This window comes from Centroberyx gerrardi, chromosome 1, assembly GCF_048128805.1.
Source record: "Centroberyx gerrardi isolate f3 chromosome 1, fCenGer3.hap1.cur.20231027, whole genome shotgun sequence".
Lineage (NCBI taxonomy): Eukaryota > Metazoa > Chordata > Actinopteri > Beryciformes > Berycidae > Centroberyx > Centroberyx gerrardi.
Window position 1 is genome coordinate 9,245,123 of NC_135997.1, and position 24,179 is coordinate 9,269,301.

At 41.5% G+C, this 24,179-nt stretch overlaps 1 protein-coding gene across 1 annotated transcript; it reads right to left on the bottom strand.

Moving 5' to 3' along the window:
- Positions 1 to 18,328: 18,328 nt before the first annotated feature.
- On the bottom strand, positions 18,329 to 23,309 carry psmd14 (proteasome 26S subunit, non-ATPase 14). The gene is made up of 11 exons (XM_071915016.2): positions 23,215 to 23,309; positions 22,664 to 22,723; positions 22,059 to 22,130; positions 21,830 to 21,949; positions 21,532 to 21,602; positions 20,519 to 20,669; positions 20,250 to 20,357; positions 19,764 to 19,838; positions 19,551 to 19,676; positions 18,864 to 18,926; positions 18,329 to 18,503 (listed from the first exon to the last, which is right to left on the bottom strand). Exons 2-11 carry the CDS (start codon positions 22,709 to 22,711, stop codon positions 18,405 to 18,407), a joined length of 933 nt encoding a protein of 310 aa, XP_071771117.1. The 5' UTR covers positions 22,712 to 22,723; positions 23,215 to 23,309; the 3' UTR covers positions 18,329 to 18,404.
- Positions 23,310 to 24,179: the final 870 nt, after the last annotated feature.

Here is a 24,179-nt window from a genome sequence, read left to right on the forward strand (position 1 = left end):
CATGTTGAGAAATAAAACACACTCATCATGTTTCTTCAACACCTCCCTTGATTCATTGCTTATAGCTGCAGTTTTTCATCACTTCCTACATTAAACATTAAGCTGAAGGAATGTTCTGATACCACTTGACTTGTAGCATATACAGTTTAATGCTTTTAAGATGTTGTGCAAGAGTTTGTTAATTGACTTAGTGCCCAGTACAGACCACTGTAATCTGTATTCCCTCACACCTCACCCATGTCTCACCTCACCCCCCCCCCCCCCCCCCCCCGCAACACACACACACACACACATACACACACACACTGCTATACATCCATCATGGTGTAGCTCTTCTCTTCATCTATCTGTTTGATTCAACCAGGCGTCTGTGTGCTTTCACCTGAGTCAGTATGTGTGTGTGTGTGTGTGTGTGTGTGTGCGTGTGTGTGTGTGTGTGTGCCTGTGTGTGTGACAGAAAGAGAAAAAAAAAAGGGGGGGGGGGGGGTAGATAGATTAAAAGAAAGTGTGTTTCCATGTCCATATGGCCTGTATTTTTCCACCAAATATTTCCATGTTATTCAGTATTCACTCAAACACTATAAACATTGGTCATATTTGATTGTCTGTGATTGTGTAATTTTCACAAAGTAACATGAAGCGATTCATTCCAAAATGAGATATCCACCATTTGAAGAAATTGTTGGTTCCTCTGACAAAATGATTGCTGGTATGAAAGTAAAGGACATTATGAGTTACTGTTAAAGTTATGAGTCATCAGAAGAAATAGTGCTGTTTTTGTGGATAGGACATCTGTGTTTTTGTAGCACTGACTGATGAATTTCAGGTTTCTTTTCCCAAATAGATAGATAGTCTTTTGGATTGAAACCCTTATGGTGTCTGATGAATTTCTTTGCCCAGGAATAGAATATTTTCAAATGCAAAGAGAGAAAGGGGGAGAAAGCCAGCCACAGTATGCTGCCTTGCAGTAGACTGTTGGCATAAAGTGAGCAGTTGACATAGCTTTGAGCAGAAGTTACACGGCTCCACCAGGCTTACTCATGGGTCTGGTCTAGAGAGCGGCTTCTGTATGTGAGGCTGTGGTCTAGTTCCTGTCACTGGGCTTGTGAAAACGAGCTGGGCCTGGAGGGCTGAGGGAGGGACAAACAGCGGCAGTCGGTTCTGGAGGAAACGGCGGAAGAAAACAGCAAAAACATTGTCCTTGTTTTTGAAGTAGAAACTGACTCACCAATCTCTCACGTGTGGAGAGAGCTTCCACATACTTTCCACTTGTGAAACAGCGCCAAGTTGTGGAGAGTCAAAACGCGGGGCGGTTTCACGCTGCAGGATCCAAAGTATTATTTATATAAAACAGTGTTACTTCCATATTCATTGATGTTATGAAACACCTTTTTGCCTGAAGTGTACATTTGTGCACTATTGGTGCAAGAGAACATATAGATATTTCTGAACAAAGGGACATTCACTCCATAGTAGATTGGTGTGACCCCTTGAGTATTTGAGTATGACTTAATTTCCTGGGCTGCATTCTGAGCCTCCATCAGATTTACGACCTGTCTCTCTGTCTGAGCCTCTGGAAGGCAGCCTGGGTTGGATCAAAATGACTCACCTCATCTCTCTCTCTCTCTTACTCTCTCTCTCTCTCTCTCTCTCTCTCTCTCTCTCTCTCTCTCCATACATAACATCCATATCGAATGACCATTTATCCCCACTCTGGTTGTTTTCACACTGATTTTTTGTAGACCAGCTTGGTGCGAATGATTTGCATTTGGAGGCTTAGTGGACTAAAACCATGATTTAATGAGATTAAGAGAAATGTTGCAGCACATTAAATCAGGTGTGAACAGAGCAAGCAACGTAGGAATCTGTTGTTCCTCAGAAATGTCAGTTGTTTTCCCATCTCTGTCCCTTCTGCACACACACACACACACACACACACACACACACACACACGCACACACATGTTTCTAACTTTAGCTATAGCACATGCAGAGTCCTGGGACTGCTTGTTTTTAATCTGCGGTTTCCCACCCCTGCTTCACCAAACTGTGGATGGGCAGTTTGGGTAGTGAGAGCCAGATGGCCACAGCTGGATGACAGGGATGAAGGCCTGTGGACTGGAGGGGTAAGCCAGGATGGGGGTGGGGGCGGACAGGTGTGGGGATGAAGTGAGAGAAAGATGTAGAAGTGGGGTGAGACAGATGGAGAGAAAGCTGGGGGGGGTTAGAAGAGAGAGGGCTGGATGAGCAGCAGTGAGACTATGGCACTCTGTCACACCCATGTCTAGCTGTTTGCTCGCTGCCTGGGGATCTGTAAGCAAGCACTGGAGTGGTAGAAGAGGCGCGATTTGCGATTTAGTCAATGTTCAGAAAAAAATGAATAGAGGAATGGATCAGACATGTATGAGGGATAAAACATGGCGCTATGCACATAGTTTATAGGCTACTTTAGATAGACAGCCACGGGGTGAATATAAAAATGGTTGAGCAACATAATTTGAGGGTGTCAGCATTCTCACCGGTCCTCGTCATTGCTCAAGTCTGAATCAGTCTGCTTTCTGCACAGGATGCGAAGAGCGTTTGCTGGTTTGGTTATGATGAAGGCTATAGGTCGCTAAAAGAGTCGAGCACTCTGACGCAGCGCTTCCCAAAGATTCCACAACAAAGTGCTACAATACAGAGTTACCGTGGAAACCACAATGGGCGGGGCTAGCGGGAGAGTGACAGCAAGGGTTGAGTTGACAACTGAGGGGCTTCGCTGCCTGAATTATATGTTGAGTCACACGCAACACACACACCCTTGTGATGAGGTAACTTCAATCTTAGGCGCCCAGAAGGACAGCGAAAAGACTTCTTCTGGCCAGCACAGTTTCATTTCTCTCTCTCTCTCTCTCTCTCTCTCTCTCTCTCTCCCTCTCTCTCTCTCTCTCTCAATCTCTCTCTATCTCTCTGTCTGTCTGTCTCTCTCTCTCTCTCCCTCCCTCTTGCTCCTCTCTTTGACTCTCTCTCTCTGGTCTTCAATCTACACTGCTTTGTTTGTGCAATCTCAACTTTAAAAGACACCTTATTCACTGTAACACAAGGCTGCATCTGGCCTTTTAGTCCAGCTTGATCCAAGAACAGCACTCCTACTGTGAAGCTTTGTGAATCCTGACCCAGGCCCTGCACCTCTGCAGACTGCCGTTTGTCCTCAGTTTAGTCATGGTTTATGCATTCCCCAGTCAGACTTGACATTAGTTGTACTGCCATCTCCAGTAAGGGAGTCTTTCTAGCCACTTCTCCTAAAGGGGTGTGGAAACCCTGTCTGTGTTTTCACACCATGTCACCATGGGTGTAAATAAGCATGACCTTAACAGTGTTTGTGTTTCTATTTGTGTGTGTGTGTGTGTGTGTGTGTGAGAGAGAGAGAGAGAGAGAGAGAGAGAGAGAGAGAGAGATTGGAAGAAATGTGTGTGGTAGCGGCCGGTTGATCTGATAGTTAAATGAGTGTGATACATGCCTGTGTGATCATGTGTAGTTTTTTTTTTTGTATTAACACACATTCACTAAGGCAAGGCCACTGTGTGTGCGCATATGCATGCCTCTGTGCTAATGCTGTGTTTTTTTCAGCACAACACAACTCTTGCCATGGTTTGGCCATAGTAAATGCAGTCTAATTGGAAAGGAAGAGCTGGCCCTTCCCTATGAAGTTCATTCCCCAGACTGTCCCCATGGTTAATAAGGGCAATGGGAAAAGTAGAGGAGACAAGTCTGCATCTTGTTTACCCGCCGGAGTGAAAAAATAGCCGCTTTGTTAGTACTGCGAAATGAGCTTCGCAGACATGCACAGAATTTGGGACCCATGTGAAAACGTCTGTGCCTTTTCCTGTTGTCACACCAACTAAGACTGATTGTCTTATAAAACAGAAGCCATAATTCATCACATTAATGAATCCTTGATTATGCCGGCAGTGGAAAGGTGATGATATTCGCACAGACGGGGCACTTTTCCAGCGGACTTCCAGTAAGCCCTAGAGGAAGCGTGGTAGAGAATCACTTTGCCTTGACCCTGGTCAGCCTTGTTACTCACACTGTTGGCGTGTGTCTGAGACGTGCGTTTGAGCGCGCCCCCTCACCACAACCTGCCTCATCATCTCTCACTGAGCAAGCTGTCCTCAAAAGCTCCTGGAGGAAAGAAACAAAGAGGGGCTTTGAGTGGGCAGACCTTTCACTTGGCCTCTAGGAGAGGTGAAACAGTCCAATGTACAGGTAAATACAAATAAGCATACTGACGGAAAGGCAGATCAAAAGATACGCAGAAAAACACAATGCTTACATTGTTGTAAACTATAAACATAGATTCCATTCTGCAGTAAAAGCTGTTTGTGCCCAACAAATTACATGCCAATTTGGGTGATTGCTCTAGCTGGTTTACTTGTTTTCTTTCCCCATCTTTTTAAATGTCCGGCCTTAATGAGAAAGTAGTTTCCATTATGCTCTGCTTCACTTCCTTTTTTATATAGGGGCAGCTAGACAATAGGTTGTTTTCACTAGACCACAGTAGGCCAACTTCTCCACAGCATATAGTGAGACAGGAGGGTATATTCTAGTAAGGCATTAACTCTCTGCCTCCTAAAACTTCTTGATGACATTGCCGATGTTAAGCAGACTTTCACTATATCGATCCCATAGGAGAAGCAGAATCTAGGTTTACGGGACCCTAGCAAGTAACAAAATGTAATTTTGAATCTCACCCTCCCTCCGCCTTGTGTTTTTCTAAATGTCGGCCCTCTCCCCACCCCTTTCCTCTCTCCCTCTGCCAATGTCTGCTTTTAAGACCCAAAGACAAAACTATTTTCTTGCCAAGGCAGCAATCCTTTGTTCAGAATCCCCCCCCCCCCCCCCCCCCCCCCCCATGTGTGCCACAAACACACGCAAACACACACACAAATACAATTCCTGTACACTTTTCAGAGAGTATTAGCTCAGAAAATCTATACAGCCTTGGGGATGCAAACACACTTTCCAAACCAGTGAGGGGAAATATCATTAACTGAGTACCTTGCTGTAACCATCACCATTACTCACTCATTCCCGTCTAGACTACGTAGACATGCCAGTTCACCTGGGGCCGCAAGGAGGCGGGGGTCCACCTGCCTCCTGCCTCACACCAGGTGAAGTGAGTCTTTTTTGGGAATTGCATCACAAGCCTCGTAGGTCTGGCTCTCCACCGATTCTACAAACCTTATGTGTTGCGACGCGGTGAGCATTTAGGCTAAGATAACAACTTCTGCCATTTGAGATGCATGTTTTGGAACCACAGACTGGCTTCCTCCTGAACCCGACAAGGTCTGCTTAGCTAAAATAAGAGGAGCTGTGCCGACAGAAGCCTGTAGTGAAAACGCTCAAGAAGCGGGAGCTGTGTGTCAGACCATCACAGACCACCACAGGCCTCCGGCACGCTCACAGTCAGACACCTCCACAAACATACACATGCACAGAAACGTGCACAAACTCACAGACACCTTAGCAAACACAGTCTGCAAGGTACGGTGATATGTTTGTTCTCACCCTCCTCCACCTGTGTGTGTCTATGTCACTCAGGACCTTGTAAATGAAACAAATCTAAATAAATTCTATTTGAATAATATTTCATCAATGGGTAAAATCCTATTAGGTAGGTGCAAACATACTGTATATGAATATAATCCTTTTTGCAGCATTTTTTTTGGTGTCCACCCCCAAATCCTATTCAATACCCCCCTCTCACTCCTTGTCTTCCCCTCCCTTTCTCTTATTTTGCAGACAGAGTCGTGGTAAGATTCTGTTTTGACACCACTACTAGAACTGATATCCAGCCCTCTATATCAAGCCACAGTACGCCTGGGGAGAGTTGACTTAGAGAGGGTGAGGCGGTGGGGCAGGGCCGGGTGGGAGCGTGTCCAGCTGTGGATGAGCAGCCTCTGTCTCTTTCAGCTGCTGAGTAAAGCTTGGTTCACAGTTCACACCCAGACAATTATTCTACCAGCGGCTAGCAGGGAGGGTATGGTGCCATTTATTAGGCAGTGGTGGGGTGGTGATGATGTAGGGGCTCTGTATCAGGGATCTTTCCCGTAAAGACAGACAAGCAAGAGCAAAAACGACACGTAACAAGTTCGGAGATTTTGGACCTGTATATAATTTGTCTCTTACACACCTGTAGTACTTGGACCCGCAGAGAATATTGGCTCCCGAGTCAGCTGTCGGTTGAAACGGCGAGCTCTGTTGCTGGTCTCTTGCTGCTAACAATAAGTCCCAATGGGGTTTGTCAAAATATCTCCAAAAAAGCTAATCTGTGAAAATGACATGGCCACCAACCAACATACTTATATCCACAGCCCGGAAAGCAGCAGCACCGCACCATTTACACTCAGTGGATAGTCTTCTACCAAACTCTACCCAACTTGTGCAATTGTTTACAATCTGACCTGACCGTCCGTAAAGCTAGATCACACCGCCAGTAACGTACTTTCACCCCACAGCAGTCTGTGCTGCAGCAAAGAAAAATAGTTCTGTGATTTCCTGATTAGTCAAAGTGTGCGTAATGGCAGAATTGTGTCATGTACTTTGCAACTTTCCTGTTTACTCTCAACTCAACTGTGGAGCCCACAAATGGCTTTTTTGGAGATATTTTGACAAACCCTGTTTGGACTCATTGTTAGCAGCAAGAGGCAACGGGAGCGCACCGTTCCAACTGACAGCTGACTCGGGAGCCAATACTGTTTGTGGGTCTACAGGTACAGTATGTAAGAGACAAAGTATATATAAGTCCGAAATGGCCTTATTTATCTTTTCAGCTCATTGACATTGATCACAATGGTGATGAGGCAAAGAGAAAATGGAAGCAGTTACATCACATCAGCATCATCAGAGAATAATTTCACGTGGGTGAGGATATCATTCCACCTTGTCTTGCATTATCCTTTCCTGTTTTCTTTTCTTCTCATTTCACCCCCCCACCCCCCTCATCCCTCTCCCTCCCCCCTCATCCCTTTTACCTCTCCACTACCATTTTTGGTTTGAATGAGTCTGAATGATTCTCCATTTGGCTCCATGTGAGACTTAGCCTACTTCCAGCCCTTCTCGGACCATTTGCCATAGTGGTGTTTTCTGAGGGAAATGCCAGGGTATTTTAATGACTGTGCCACAGAGAGCCAGACACTATTACCACACCGCTCTTAGCTTACAGAGTACTTGCTATTTGGATTGTGACCGTTAACAGTTTACTGGACTGCATCTTCGACTTCTCAGACAGACTGAGAGACACAGGACAGACAGGTGGACACACACACACACACACACACACACACACAAATTTGCCAGGAAATAGGGCTAAGCAACTGCAGGACTCATTTGGCTGTGGCTCTAACAATACCCAAAGTTGGCAGTGACTTACATGTGGCAGTACAGCACAAAGAAATCATAACCAGACTATGCCATGACTCACAGTCTGTGGATGGGCACCCTGACAGATCCTATTAGAATCATTTCCCAGCATAATGCTTTTTTACATGGAGAACACATTAAAACAGAACTGTAAGGAGTTGCACTATGCCTTCCCCAAAGCCTGCCCGGTAAGCCACAAAGGACATGCGATATAGTAGTCGCACTGCACTGCAAGTAGAGTTACAAGCATATTAAAAACACCCTCAAACTCTTGGAAGCAAAACAGTCCTGTAATAAAGCCAGAATAGTCCAGTATATGACTTGTACTTCATTACTCAGTTGTGCCAGTCACTGAACGTTCTGGGCTGCATGATGCTTACAAGAAAGAGTAATAAGCATGGAGGATATTGAAGATCACAAAGGAGCTGCAGTACAAGACTCAGTCCATCCTTCTCAATAGCTTCTGACCCATGCCTGACCTCCATATTGGCTTACTTTGTAATTACAAACCAGGCAGAACATCCGCTGTTAACTCAGGATAATCAAACCTCACCGAAACCAGCTTTGAAGCGCACTGAATAGTTGATGAAAACAGTTCTTAGGCCATATGTATGAGATGGTGACGTCGGTGATGTGTATGTGCACGTGTGTGATGTTTTGCTCTATTGCTAACCTCCTATAATTACACAGCTCTTCTCCCCCTGGAGGTATCCAGCGGATGACATCACAGTGGCAGACTGTGCTTCGACCACAAGCCGGTTATTTATTTAAAGGTGACTAGATGGAACATTTCACATGTCACACATTATGGTGGATGTGCGATCTGCTCAAAGCTTTTGATCTGACTCACTGCAGACTGGTGACCAAACACCTACAGGAACAGAAGTTTGAAGTGCCAAGCACATACAGGTAGAGGAAGTGACATGTCAGTGATTACACACCTTTCAAAACCCGTAGATAAAAAAAACCTTTCTCCTGATATTTACGTTGATACGGTAATATCAGGTTGAACTATGGCTGAACTAACCACTGCATGAAAGGATTTAGAAACCTTGGGACAAAGCAGTTTCATAATAATATTAATAATAATAACTTTATTTGTATAGCACTTTTCTAAAAACAATGTTTGCAAAGTGCTTTAGACACAATAAAACCCAAAGAGACAGTGATGTACAAGTACCACAATTAAATAAAATAAAGTTGAATAAAAAGGAAAAAATAAATTAATTAATAAATAGAAATAAACTGTAATACAAGAGATACACAGATACAACTAGAACACAAACAAGGGATAAAACTAAAAACAGATTGAATTTTACATAAAAGTTTGTGCCTAACCACATGAATGCCCAGTCAGTACAAGTTGTCTCCTAAAGAGACACTAATAAATAAGTTAAAAAAAAAAAAGTAATAAAACGAGAAACACAATTACAAAATTAAAAATAAAATGGAAATACAAGTATAGAGAGAAATTCACATAAAAGCCTGTCTATAAAAGTGTGTTTTTAGAAGGGATTTAAAGGATGAAACTGAGTAAGTAGTTCTAACATAAGTAAGAACTCTAACATAAGTAGTTCTAACATACAGCAGCAACTAAATATAAACTCTGCTGCTGTTGGCAAACACGATGTGGGAGTGAAATGGACATGTGAAAGGCTTTGTCGAAGGGTGCTTGTTGTGGAGATGCTTTGGTCAGCAGTGAGTGTCTTATAGCCCAAGAGGAAGTCAAGGGGCGAGAGGTTACTGTGGTTAAGCCACTGACGAGGTATCAGATTGCCTAAACTTTTTCTTTTTTTTTAGCAAATTTGGGAATAATATGAAAATAGGAAGTAGTCTTTAACAAGTAGATGTAAAAGTTTTTAATGTAGCTTTTCTCATTTTTGGATTTGCAGTTGGATTTTTGCAATTGTGTGCACAAACGCAACATTGTGTTTGATGCATATTTGAGGAGCCTATCATTTTACAGATGCTTCATGCATCTGCATATCCTAAATTACAAGTGTGTAATTTGAATTCCACAACAATACTACTTGCATCTTGCAACGTCAGGAAATTTGTAAATGGTTCTGATGCCTTGCTTCAGAAAGAACTGATTTCTTCATCACTTAAGAGTCTAAACAGTTTTAGGAGGTCTTTGGCTGATATTTTGGCCACAGCGATAGTATTTCAATATTGTTTACCTTATTCTGAGCTATTATCTTTTTGAATCCCTCATTCTGGTCTGAGATTGTTTCTTTTTCCTCCAGTAGCCCTATCAAATGCTTATACTTTCTAACTGCCATTACAGTACATGTAGCAATGCATTATCAGTTATCTGCTCTATAGTGAGACCATGCATAGCCTTTTTTTATCCTGAGATAATAATTTTTCGTCTAACAAATGTTAACAATTTATGGGAGTTCTGTTGGCGGAATGGCCGAGGTTTCCCCAAAGTTAACCCAAATATTGAATAATTCCAGTTAAATTTTTGAACAATATGCTTTATATGTGTACTACAGGATTTAAAAGCAAAGTAATTCCATATACCACACATATTTCAATCTCTTGAGTGTTTCTGCAGTTTTTTCCATTTCTCATGTACTACCCACCATGCATCTCTCCATCTCTTCCTCTCTCCACCCTCCTGCCATGAGGGTGAGAGGAAGAATCTCTTATATAACCATCAATGAAAGGACAAAGAGTAAACATATTAGTCTCCTCTGAAAAGGACATGTGTAGCTTGTAGTGTTTTACCTCCGACATGTTTTGCTTTTCAACTTACTTTGTAGTGTGTGTGTGTGTGTGTGTGTGTGTGTACGTGTGTACATAAGTGTGTTACAGAGTTCACTGCTGACTTAAATAACACTGAGCCAGACGGTGAGTCCCTGAAGACTAGACCAATGAAAACAGCACCTCTCTTTTGTGGTTCTGTTCAGCATGGTCCTCTTTCCCTATGCAAACGCAGCCGCAAACTCACACACACCCACTCGCTCCATCTCCACAGGCCCTCCGCTGTGGAAACTCTGCGGACGGTGACATCATCATTCCGAGACCACTGAGTAACATTACAGAGAAGAGTGGAAATGTAGTCCTGGGCAACAAGCAACATCACAACATCAGCTAATGGTGTTGTTGTCATTATTGTAACACAGCTGTGGAACGCAACAATACTGAGACACAGAAACACACACAGATACACACACACACACACACACACACACACAAAGCAAAGAGAAGTGAAGCAGCTCTCTGGACTCTGAAAAAAAAAAATCTAACTAATTTATTTACCAAAATTTTCTCCCTGCCAAAAATTGAGCTTCACGATTAATACATTAAAGAAGGGAACATTACTGACACTGAACAAGCCATATTCGGGACAGCCCAGATGAGCTTTGTGTATTTCTTTTTTTTTTGTTGTTTGTTCTCAACAAAACAACATACACAACATACAATATTCAAAATACATAACATAAAACATACAACATGCCATAAACAAAAAAAAACATAAAACATGAGAGCACAATAAAACAAAAACACTGCAACACAAAAACAGAAAAAAAAGGAAAATAATAAATCCTAATAATAACAATAATGAAAAGGTAAAAATCATCATCATTCTGATAAACTTGGACTTAAACTGTTCCATTATCTATATCCTGTCTTTTCTATGTAGCTTTGTGTATTTGTTTGCTATCATATCGCTGTTGTGGGAAAATGTCATAACTCCAATGTTGGTAATTTTCATGTTTTTACTTCAGTTGAAGATTACACAGTTCTAAATCCTCCGACCTCTTGGCCTTGTGAAACCCTTTCAAAACCTGCTGGATAATGTCAAATATGCATCGTCATCAAGCTAAAAACAAGGGTGTTTTTCTTAGTTCCTGAAAAGTTGATATTTTGGAGATGTGTGGTTTTCACCCGACAGCAATGATATACTTCGCTTCTATCATTCATCTATCCAACATCTCAAGAGCCACCTTTAAACAAACACATTGAGGGGGGTTAGCCCCTCACTGATATGTTTATCTGTGTTTTGGAAGATTAAGTTCTGGTAAATTCTTGTGCTTATTTGCTCTCGACTCTTTCCCATGGATTGGAAGCATATGGCCCCATTGCATAACATAAACGAAGAGGGCAAACAGGGAGGAAATGACTTCATTAATTACAAGAATTGGTAGGACGGCAGACTCCCTGTGTGGCAACAGGTTTGGATGTTGGCTTTTGGCCTTCCAATAAAAGCCTCTCTGCTTTGCACTTTCATGAAAACATGAAATGGAGTCTTCATCAGTGACATGGCCCAGAGCACAAGGAGTTCCCCATCCACATTATTAGCCCAAATTAACGTCTCTAGAGCATCACACAGACACACAGGCAGTTAAACACCACTATTAATAAAATCATAGCATTGTGTGTGTGTGTGTGGGGGGGGGGGGGGGTGTCTGTGTGTTCTTTGACAGGAGGAGGGAGGCAGCGCCAGGAGTGAGTCTAGAGAACAGACTACACCTATGAGTCACTGTGCTGATGGATGGGGGTCAGAACAGGTCAGTCTGACTTATAAGGACATACTTAGAGAGACTAGCAGGCTCTCATCTCTCCACACCCCGACTATTACACCCTCTGCTTAACAGAAAGGCCAGGGAACGGGTCCATTGTTACACTGCTGTATGTTGGGTTTCGTGTACTAAATACAGATCAGAGGCTAATACAACTTGTTTGCGTGTGTGCCTATGCGAGCATGCGCATAGATGTGTGTATATTTATGTAAGAGAGAGAGAAAGGAAGGGAGAGAGAGAGAGAGAGAGAGAGACAGAGAGACAGAGACAGAGTTTGGGAGCTCCAGTGAATGGACGGGAAGTATATCAGACATAAACATTACAAATCATTTCATTTCATCTTTGTGAATTATGTTTTAACCTTTCCATATCAGCTGTTATAAGCCTATCAAAGAATTAAGGAGGAAAAAAAGAAAGAAAAACATCAATCACCATCACCACACCCTCCATTTCCTTCTCATATTGTTTCTCATTTATTTTTGACCTTACCCTGTTAAATAGGTGTATATTCTGCCCGGTAACAGCTGCTCAGATGAATCCACCCTCTCTTTCAGTCACCCATATAAGGAGCAAATGCACTCATACCACAAGTACGGGTGAATTTTCCTGAGGTGAAACTGTGGTTGGACTTGCCATCTTAGGCCCGCATGCTAAAGTCCAAGAAACAGCATCACTATTTTGCCAGCACTGTATCCATGCATTCAACATGTTCTCACTTTGGTTTGGGCTTGGCTCGCTCTGCAGATGATTAGTGATTCTTCAAACAATGATCTAACACCTCTGTCTGGCTCTGTGTTTGATTCAGAGCTAAATGCAAATACAATCCACATCCCACATATCTCAACCACAGATACCGTGCCCCCTCTTACAGTAGCAGGCACCATTTTTCACATCTTGTATACATTACTAATAGCCAGAACACATTGCAGTTGCCCTGCCCGTCTGTCTTGTTCTGGCTGGGAACATGACTTGAACTGAGCGGAGAGTGGAGAATTGTTTATTTCTTGGCTGAAGCGATGTGTTGAGAGAGTTAGGACTTCTGCATTTAGGGCACTCTGACTGATAGGGCAAGGCACACAGAGGGAGTCGGGGCTCTAACCTGATATAACACAGCTGTCTGGCAGATTGCATTACGCTCAAAATGCCCAAACGGGCCACGTTAACTTAGCTTGGTCACATTTAATGGGCAGTGAAGAAAGGTGAAGAACAGTTGGGAGAGAAAAAAGGAGTGTGCTTCACAGAACATTGTGCACATGGGAGACTGTGTGAAATCAGATCTGGGTCGGTGGGTGAGTAGGTTATACCCCCAAAGAGATCCTCCTCCAGATGTGTAGGACACACCCTGACAGTGGTGGAAAAAGTGCTCAAACCCTTTACTTAAGTAAAAGCAGCAATACCATAATGGAAAAATACTCCACTAAAAGTACAAGTTCTGCATTCAAAAGTTTACTTACGTATAAGTATAGAAGTATTAGCAGTAAAATGTACTTATGTATCAGTACTCATTCTGAAAAACGGTCCCTTTCAGAGTGTTAAATTATTGATGCATTAACCTGTAAGAGGTATTTTAAAGTATTTAACTGCTCCATATACAGTTGGGGAGTTTAAACTCGAACAATGCATTGTATGTTTTGCATGTAAAACCTTATTCTGCAAAGTAACTAGTAACAGCCATCAGATAACTGTAGTGGAGTAAAAAGTACTTGAGTAAATGTACTTAGTTACTTTCTTCCTCTGCACCCTCACCACCATACACACATGCAATCACACATACACACACACACACACATACACATGCACATGGACAGACAGGCAGAAACACGTACAGATGCAAAAGCACTCACACTTGCTCACAAATGCAGGCAAGTACGCACACACACACACACTTGTTCCTCCCATTGGACTGGTAAAAGATCTCTGATGGCAGATGTGTCCGTATCCCACATGACAACACTAAGAAAGGAGTTTCTCAGATAATTCATCATGGGTTCCGCACTGTCAGGGAAATAAAAGAACAAGCTGTCCCACTACCTCATTTCACAACATCTGTCCCAGCAACCAAGGATTTTAAGTATTTGACAATTCCCAAAAAACAAGAAATCGTCTTTGTTCATGTAGTAATTGTTCACATTTTTATAACACCCTATAACACTCACTGTGTGTCCGTGTGAGCACTCACTCATCCCTACAAAGCTTTCTTATGTCATCTTCTGGATCCCATCCACTGAGGCCGGGCAGAGAGCTGTGTACTCGACTGCGGCTTTATGGGAGTGATCTGTCCTCTCCCACCGCACCAAACGGCACCAGCATTTATTAAAGCCCTCATCTTGTTTACCAAGTCCCCCTTCAGCTCATCTGCTTGGAAGTGGTTTGCCACGTGAGGGAGCCGGGGAACACAAACCCAAGCATCAAAACACTCCTTTGAGCATCAGGAGGAGAAGAAAGGATGGGAAATTAGGACAGAGGTTCTCAACCTTTTTGGCTCGTGAGCCCTTGAAACAAAGGGATGCCTTCTCACGACCCCCGTCACGGGCTGCATATGCAGAGTGGTGAACAGCTCAACCAAAGAATTTTCCCATTTCAGGTTGTTTCATTTGATCATCAGAGGAGACCTAGAGGCTGAAAACTATCCAGTATTTCATGAGAAAAAAGCAAAAATTTGAGGAAAAATCAGAAAACATAGACATAACAATGAATTCATATAGTAGAAATATGTCTTTCCCCTATCCCATAATCCTGATTTTCAAATTTCAAGCTGTTTCATTTGATTATCAGAAGAGACCTAGAGGCTGAAAACTATTCAGTATTTCATGAGAAAAAACAAAAAAATTTAAAAAATCAGAAAGACATAAGACATAATGAATTCATATATTAGAAATATGTTGAGGTTTTTTCGATCCATAAGTCATCTTGTGACTCCTCAAAATTATCCTGTGATCCCCTGAGGGGTCCCGGTTGAGAACCACTGGTTTAGGAGAGGTGGAGGAGAGACCCAAGCATTTTCTTTCTGTATTTATCACTTGGAATGCGTCTCCATCTCTCTACATCCCCAGTGGATCAGGCTCCCTCTTATACAAACTTGGTATGCAGCATCCACATGTTCCATAGCGGCTCAGATGTACAATAGACCTGGAGTCTGGTATAGAAAGAGTGCTGCAAGAGAGGAAGCTATAAGAGAGTGAGATTACAGCTGTGTGTGTTCACAGCTGCCCAACCAAACCTCCACAGTATTAATGCACACTCATCCAAGGTAGACAAAGCATAGTCTAATCTTCTCCCATGTGCAGAAAGAGAGAGAGAGAGCGGGAGAGAGCTGGTTCAGACTTGTGTGCTAAAGTGAAGTGTGCTGAGGGGAAGTCTCTTATCACGGCCCTACAGCGATAACATTGTGTGAATCACTGTCCCATTATGCTTTCTATGCAGGACGCACGCGGACATGCACACACACACATTTGAGTCTGTAATCTCCATGAGACATCTCCTGACTTTTCTATCAGGACGGGCCATGTCTGCAAAGGTCTCCACGGTTTCAACTGGCCAGAATGAAAATATCTTGGTTCAGCCCTTTAAACACACAAAGGAGGTTACACATAAGCATGCATGAAAATTTGTGCTCACACAAACACAGACAGTTGGAAAAATCTGTCCCCCTTCATGTCTTCACCTTTCAGATCTTTTCCAATTGTTACACACAATGGACCCATGGAGGCAGATTATAAGTATGTTTTTGCAAAATAAAATTACAAACCGTCATTTTCATATATCATTTTGAAATTACCAATTTTTTGCTAACTTATCTTAACTTGTGAGGCCACCATGACAGTAACCTCAATCGCTTCTTGTACCATGTTAAAAGTTCAGCTTTTTACATCGATTTTTAAATTATGTAAAATACTTGGACAATCCCTCAGCTTCCTTGCTCACACATTTAAACGAAACAAAAAGTAAAGATGCTGGTTGCGCTCAGATGAAGGTCAATTGTAATGCAGGTGCAAGAATCAAAATATTGTCAACTAGAAAAATGGGAAAATAATTCTGCACACTGCAAGTAAAAGGCAAGGCAAAAAAAGGTTATTTAGTTCAGAAAAACTAATTTATTGCATAAGTGCTCAACTTAAAAGTGCAAGTGATAAAAAGTATATATACAAAAGAACTAAGGAGCAAACATTTCAGCCTTTTACTTGCAGTGTGCAGAATTATTTTCCCATTTTTCTAGTTCACACATTTATTTTAACTAAATACTCCAATTTGATTTTTAGAAGCATCTCAGCAATCCTTCCCTAAAACTAGGGATAGGAAGATTTTTTTAAAGATTATAATAAAGCTGGGAGTTCAACACATTGAAGGGGGATGATCTATACTGCTGGGTCAGTAGTAACATACATTTATCTTGGCATTTCTCTTCTGAATGTTTTCCATAAGGGCCTTATTTCTCGAACATTTGGGTTATGAATTTACCGTAAGGACTATGGTGGGGCCAGCTTCGACATTTCCCAAACGGCCAAAAGGAACACGTTTCATTTCACAGCCTGAAGCTTTCACATTTGTTGCAGTATTCTATAAAAGGATAAAGGCCAATTTCTGTGTGGGTTGCAAGGAACAAAAATTATGTAACTCAAAGACCCTTAAGGTCCATGCATTGGCAGGCAACCAAGTCTGTCATAACACTCTGTCTAGTTAGTATATATTGGACAGGGAGGAGAAAGACCATATGCTACATGTTCTCTGGTGTCTTTTGAGTTACTGCAATACTAGCGGTATCTCTGGCTGAGATCCTGTAAACCCATTATGGAGACCTTTTTTCACCATATTGTAATAAACTAAGAGTGAAACTGGCTGTTAGGCCCAGTTCCCACTATGAGAACACGACTCCCTTAGAAGAGGAGAACATCCCTTTGGATAAGATAATGTTGATGCTCTGCAAATGTTTCCTCAATTGCTGCTTGATAAGAGTCCTCCTCCTCAATCCAAGTTTAATCAACCAGGGGATTTGTCAGCTATATTGTTTGTACGGCATGTGCTGTTCAAGCCAAATCAGATATTAAATAAGTCTGTGATTCTATCCTAAATGTGTCAGGTCTTGTCCACAATGTACCACAGGCCATCAGTTAAGACCTCTTACGGCAGAAACCAAGGATCAAACCCTACCAGAAACGTTTTATTATCCCTTATTCCTCCTGTCCTGAGAAAAACAAAAAGATGAAAGAAGCTGTCATCAGAAATGCTTCGTTCAATGGAAATATGATTCTAGACTGAATTCCTCTTTCGCTTCCTCATTGCTGATGACTTCATACTGAATTTGATACCTGTCTACTGTACACTGCAAAGACAGACGCAAGTCAGACGCAGGCAAGAAAGGGAAAAAGTTAATCCTTTCTGTTAGTTAAGCTGCTTTCAGCACTGTTGTGCAAACCTATGACGCATATTTGTGAATTCATTGACTGGCTGCCTTTGAACTGACCTCCCCTTTCTTGTAACTTTGACTTTTCTGGTAAAGTCTGTGACTAAGCTCAAGAAAAAGTTTCAATTGGAAGACATCCTATTTTTGCCATATTTTTGATATTCAGGCAGCCAGCCGCTCACTCACGTGGACAAAGACAGACACACAGTGTGCTGGTAAATAGACAGTGGGAGAAAGAATGAACCGTATGCATCAAAGATGAGTAGTGATATAGTTTACAGTGGAGGTCACAGAAGAAAAGATGTAAAAAACATTAATATGTCTGTTTTGGCAGAGGAATTAATGTCTCTAATCCCTGCGTTTTACCTTGCCAATTATCATCTCTCCAGCAACTACAGCATACTGCCAAATGAACATAAAAAAGTCTGCCTAGGATGCTTTAACTCTGAAACAATAACTGGGTTGACATGTTTTATAGCATCTTTAAATGACTTCACCTGCAACTCAAGCTGCCAAGCCTGTTGCAGTATAAAAGTACTAACCGTGAATCAATGCATTCCATCTTGATCTCAGCTTGTAAAATAAGTTTCTCTCCATTTAACATTGGCTGAATCCATGAACTAATCACACAGGGCACCACACAGTGGTCAGAATTGGTATGACAGCAATATACCAACTGGCTCCATGTAGGATTTGTGAGCGCATTAAGAATCAGTTACTCAGCCTTGTGGTCGACCATTAAGCCATCAATGAGTGGTCAAACATGTTGATAAGAACGCAAATCCACAATTTTCCTCAACAAAAACAAGGTAGTTCGCCCCTTATTAGAAATCAAGGATGTGTCCAGGGAAACACAAAACAGAAAACAATGAAGTATTTGTCTAAAATACTTTACATAAGGAAAAAATCCTATAAATGATACTTAATAGTAGTATGATGTAATGATAGTAAGAAATGGCACACATACTCATACCAGACACAAGTCAATGGTCATCATTTCATACATACATTTACTTTATATAAAAGAAAACAGGGGTTGCAATATTAACAGTTATACACATGGGGCCCTCACTGGAAAACTACAGTATCCAACATGGCAGCTAGGCACTGAACGATGTTGGATGTCATTAAAACGTCTACATGCTCCTCCAAGTGCCTCTTGGGATCCTGCAGGAGTGACAGAGGAGCAAAAGATTAGAGAACGAAAAGGACAACAAGGAAAAAGCAAGTATGGGCTGTGATTTGTGGTAAACATATTTCAAGCAAATACAAAATTACATTTTGACTACTCTTTTGACAAACTTAATTTCTACAAACATAGTCAACTGTAATGACAAACAAAATGCACCCTGATCTACAGATTCTCGGCCTGTACTGGCATGTCAGTCTGCACACACTGGCATTCCTGGCATTCTGTCTTGATAGATAATCACCATCAACACGGGTCACAAACATTGGCCTTGGAATTTACATTTTAAAAATCAGGATACATGAAAATTTTGCTGCAACTTGAAATTTCATTGTTACCTGTTTTCCAACATTCTTGATGGCCAACTGCTCTGGGGTCATTTTGTCCTCTTCCTCGACAGCCTGGGGTGGAAAGATGCCAGTATTTCATTATTAGATGCTCGGGAGGAACGCCGCTGTAAGAGCCGGGCTCTGTGTTTGCATTTGTTCATTCGTGTGTAACGCATTTTGCCATGCACAGTGCTTAGGGCAGTTACGGTATTCACTTTTTAGGCCACACAGTGCTGCAAGAGCTATACATAAGGGAAATACAGCGTGTGCTTGTACACCAGGCAGTACGGTAGAAGTCAAGCAAGCATCAACCAACTCGAAGCTGGTGCGCTGTACATCCGCACACCAGGAAGTAGCTTGGTGATTTTCTAACTATAGCGGCTAAGTCAACGCATAACCCTAACCCGCAATGAAATATTTTGCCTAGCGATTCTTTCAGTCACAACATTGTGCTACCACAGCACTTTAGTGTTAACAGGTGTCGTTTTTAAAGTCAACACAATTTCACTCACTCCAATCACGTAAACTCCGCCACCCACCCCTCCACACAAGCACCTAGAAAGCGCTAGCGCACCATATTTGATTACTTTCAAGGCCATTTCAGTTTTGTAAAGAGACCAATAAAATCAACTTTACAAAGACCTAAAAAAAGCTTGTTGGAGAAGGTCTAAAATCCCTGAAGCCCGGCAGGTTTACCTTATTGTAGTTCTTAGCCAGCTCCAGCATTTCCTTGACAATGGTCTCATTGAGCTTGCAGTGCTCGCTGTAGTCCTGCAGGGTCAGGCCCTCCATCCAGCTCTTCTTATGCAAGTTCAGCAGCATCTAAAAATAATAATAATAAAACTGATGTTTCACATGTCCAGTTGAACACACCAGAGAAAACCCATATGTATGGTGTATGATTCAAACCTTTTGCTCCAGCTCGTTTTTCCTGTAGTTGATGGTGATGGAGTAGTAATGTCTGTTTAGTCCGTGAATCAGAGCCTGAAAACATAAAAACCTAGGGTTAAGAAAATTACACACAATATACACAGCAACTACAGCCTTTGCATTTAGGTCATCATCTGAACTGGTTAAAGTAGTATTTCAAAATCTATGTGACATTTCTCTGATCAAGCAAGGCTGGACAACTGAGCTCTGAAGAGTCCCAAACACCCTGTGAAAATGGGGTCTCTGTTCACAGAGTTTTGGATGAAACTTTAACAATCCCATGGGGAAATTAGGTGACGGAAGGAAAGGATTCATGTCAGGATTCGATCCAAGGCCGGTATGAGTGCATGTCTGGTTCCAGAGATGGGCGGGGTCACCACTCAACCAACCCTGAATCCACTCTTAAGCCATTTTAAAAGAAATTCACATATGACCCAAGTGGTGTCGCCATAAACAGTGTGTTACCTGGATAGAGGGCTTGTTCAGATGACCCAGGTTTGATGTGGTTTGTCTTGGTTCATGGCCCAACACCATCATGTTGGCATTGATCAATCTGAAGGCATCGATTACAACCTGTAGAAAATAAAGTTGCCTCACATTAAATCAGTTTAGCTACTGAAAAATGTATAATCCACTCAGTATTCATGTATTTCATGCATGTAAAAAGATGAGAGCTATTGAGATATATATATAAGAAAGCCAAATGATTATTTGCAGCAGCCATACATCCCTACCTTTCCTTTGACACTCTGAATGGGGTCGACCACCACTGCGACAGCTCGCTCTGACAGGGCCTCGAAGCTCTGCTGTGTGTTGATGTCCACCCCCGACAGCCAACAGCCAAAACCAGGGTGACTGTGGTACCAGCCCACCACCATCTCAGGCCTGGTGAAGGACATGGGCAGAGGACAGCGAACATGTTTAGAGGGCAGAGAGGATGGCCAAGGGAGGCTCGATTACTACAGACAAAAGACCCTACATTTTCTTATTCAATTCATTCAAAGAATATTTAAAGCAGATAAGATCATAGGAGTATGCCTTGAGTACTATTGAGAAAAAAAAGTCAGTATATCTGCAATAAACAGAAGAGGGAGTGATACAGCTTAATGCAGGAGGCAGTAGTTTCACTCAGAAAGAGAAGCTTATTGCAGACATTGTGTGCTGTATTTAGGCCTATATAGTTTTTATATAGTTAGTTGTAGTTGAAAGCTGCCTTGTAGCTTTAAGGAATTCAGCATTTGCTGACAACTTTGGAGGTGATTTAACTAGGTCATCTCTTTATTCGCATGCAAGACTTATGCATCTGCAAATGTCATGTCTAAGCAGTTGGTCATAGGGGGGCAGACTTTCCATGAACAATACATGCAACTTAATCGCGCAACAGAATCTTAAAAGAATATTAAAATAAGACTATTGTCACTGAAACATGTTTACGGTTGGTTAAGGAGGAGCTAGCTTCCACTGAACTGGTTTGACACAGTTGAGTATTGCGCAAAGCTATATATAAGGGATCACACTATAGCTCCAATGAGCACCTTTTTGCTGTCTGATTATGGCCATCATTTTTCTGGTTCACAAAAGGGCCTCTGAAAAATACATTTGCATTTCTAAAAAGCTGGATTTCAGATTGATTTTTTGAACCAAATTATTCATGAACATCAGGAATTTCTTGGTCAATGTGGGCAAACAATGATCCTAAGAAATTCTTCAAAATATGCATCCCTAGTGATATGTATAACAGTTTTACCTGCCAGTCTGCTTCAGCATGTCCAACATCTTGGCCTGGAACACTGGGTCCACCGCCTCAACACTCACACCCTGTTGGGTAGAGAATTGTCAGCAATTACGAGCCAAGCCCAAATGTTGTAATACACAGTTTCTTTCAAAACTGCCAACTACATCAAGGATACAACCAGGTATTTACTAACTATATATCAAATGAGAATACCTTAACTGTATTAACTACATAGGTGGCTAACCGGTTGAAATGTTCACTATAGCAGGTCCACAGTGATGCATAATCTTGATATCAGAAAGATACATACTGTTCCTGACTGGGGCATGGCAAACACATCAATCACTCGCACTGTGTAGTCATCAACGAATTCTCCCAGCATCAAGCCCATGACCTCCATTGGCACACCAGCACGCCCATGCTTCAGCATCTAACATGGATCAAATACATATATGGAGTCATGTCACAGGATAGGAAATGACAATGCTAAAATGAATATGATAACTTATTTTTTCACAGTACAGTTGGAGTGCGGTTACCTTGAGAAGAGCCAAAGACGAGATGTACACCTGCTCTGCTGTGTCCACAGCAGGGGCGTCTGTAGGGGGCCCCTGGTGGTCAAACCAAGCACAGTAGCTGTTAAATTACCAGTTCAAGCTTTTCAAATAGTTTCTCGGGACAATAACTACAATCCAACTAGGAATTCATATTTTATGTTTTTATACTATGAAGATGAGCCTCACTTCAGCACAAACATGTTTGTGGACTGGATAATAGGCAGGGATGTTGTGGAGGGTAAACTCACCTGTACTCAGTTTATCCAGCTTTTTATTTGCAGGACATATTTTACTCACTGTGTTTTTAGCCTGACGTAAATCTTTCTGACATAAATTCATAATATGTATCAACTAATTAGTATCACACTGACCTAGGTTATGTGAGGATAGGGTCGTTCAAAGGGGAAAAACATGAGTTTATGAGTTTCAGAAAATCTAACTGATTTATTTCTTTATACTGATGGCTGTTGCCTTTTCATCTACCACTATATCACAGCTTATAACGAATGACACAAAGAGGTATCTTAATATTGACAATAAAATAAAAACATTAGGGAAAAACGAACAGTCTCAACTACCAAACCTACCTGACCAAGACCAGGCATTCCGCCTCCAAGCCTCAGCAGCCGGTCCATATCGGTATCTCTCTGTTAAAAACATACACAAAAAAAAGAAATTAGCTTAGCGTTACATTGTCTAACTAGCATACTGCATATCACTTAAATTAGCTAACGTTAATGTAAATTGGTTAGTAAGCTAGGTTAGTTAACTTTAGCCAGCAACGTTAACCCAGTCACGTTAACACAACATAGCTAAACATTAGGACAATTCAAACCCGAACATTAATTTCTGGTTCAAAGTATCCTTGTATATAACTTGCAAGGTAACGTTGACGTTACTGGGTTATGACATTTGTAAAACTTTTTGTTGAAGCTAATGTTACATTAAATCGTAACTTACTAACGCTACCTAGCCAAGTTAGCTAGAAGCAGTGACTTGCTGTTAGCTTGCTGATGGTAGCCTTCGTCAGCTAGCATAACAAAAGCAACAACAAATAATTTACATTCATTCCGTTTTACAGTGTTTTCCTGTTAAATTGAAAATGCAGCTAAGTTTCCTATATTTTAACTTCAGTTACCTGTTGTCAAATCTTTCAGATCGTGAGAACAGTCAGATTTCTTCAGCGCTATCGAGTCAGACCAACTGGCTACAATGAATCAGCCAGAATTCTGTCGCTGTCTGAAAAATGTCTTCCGTCGCACTAACATGACGTATTTCGTTACAGCCCGTTTGGCATTTGCAAAATTTATACGCTGGGGGGCGCCACAACCATTATATTTGGGTAATGCTGCAGAATGGATATTAATAGGCCTAATAATAATAAAACTAATATCTGTATAGCTATTATTTATGTATCTCGAACTAAAAACTGTGATACACTCAATATTTCCAAATTATAGCTGAATTTGATAAGAATAATGAGTTTCACTTTTTACTTTATTTATTATTATTATTACACTGGTTCTGCTACATAGTGGCTGTCCTATGAGCTGTCCAGGAACTGAAATTGGGACAGTGTGGGGATATTTTAAGTACAACATATTCTTTTAAGAAAATAAAAATACTTTAATTCTAATGTACTTTGTACTCCCCACTGAATACAGAAGTTTGACTTTTGAATTGGTACTTCATATCAGTAGCATTTCATATCAGTAGGCTACAGTGCAGCTTTGATTGATCTATGCTGTTTTAGTCGTCTGAGAGCATTTCATCCCAGTATTTTTTTTACCTGGAAAAGATAAAACCCAAAGCTTCTCTTTTCTTGTGGTCCCCCTGAGTAGAGTGGTTGTGACTTTCAGTCTGAAGCTTGTGTAAACCTTATCCATAAATTATTATTTTGATAGCCAACAAACTGTCAAAAATGGCTTAATTTTTGAGAGTAAATGCTCTCAAAATAAGGAAATATCAGTGCTTCATTGGATATATATTTCCACGTCATCAAGAGCTGATATTTTTGTTCTTGTACATAAAAAAACATCAAACATTTATGTCATATTTGCTACATATCTAAACGTGCTTTCATTTTGAAAATATCAGAATGGA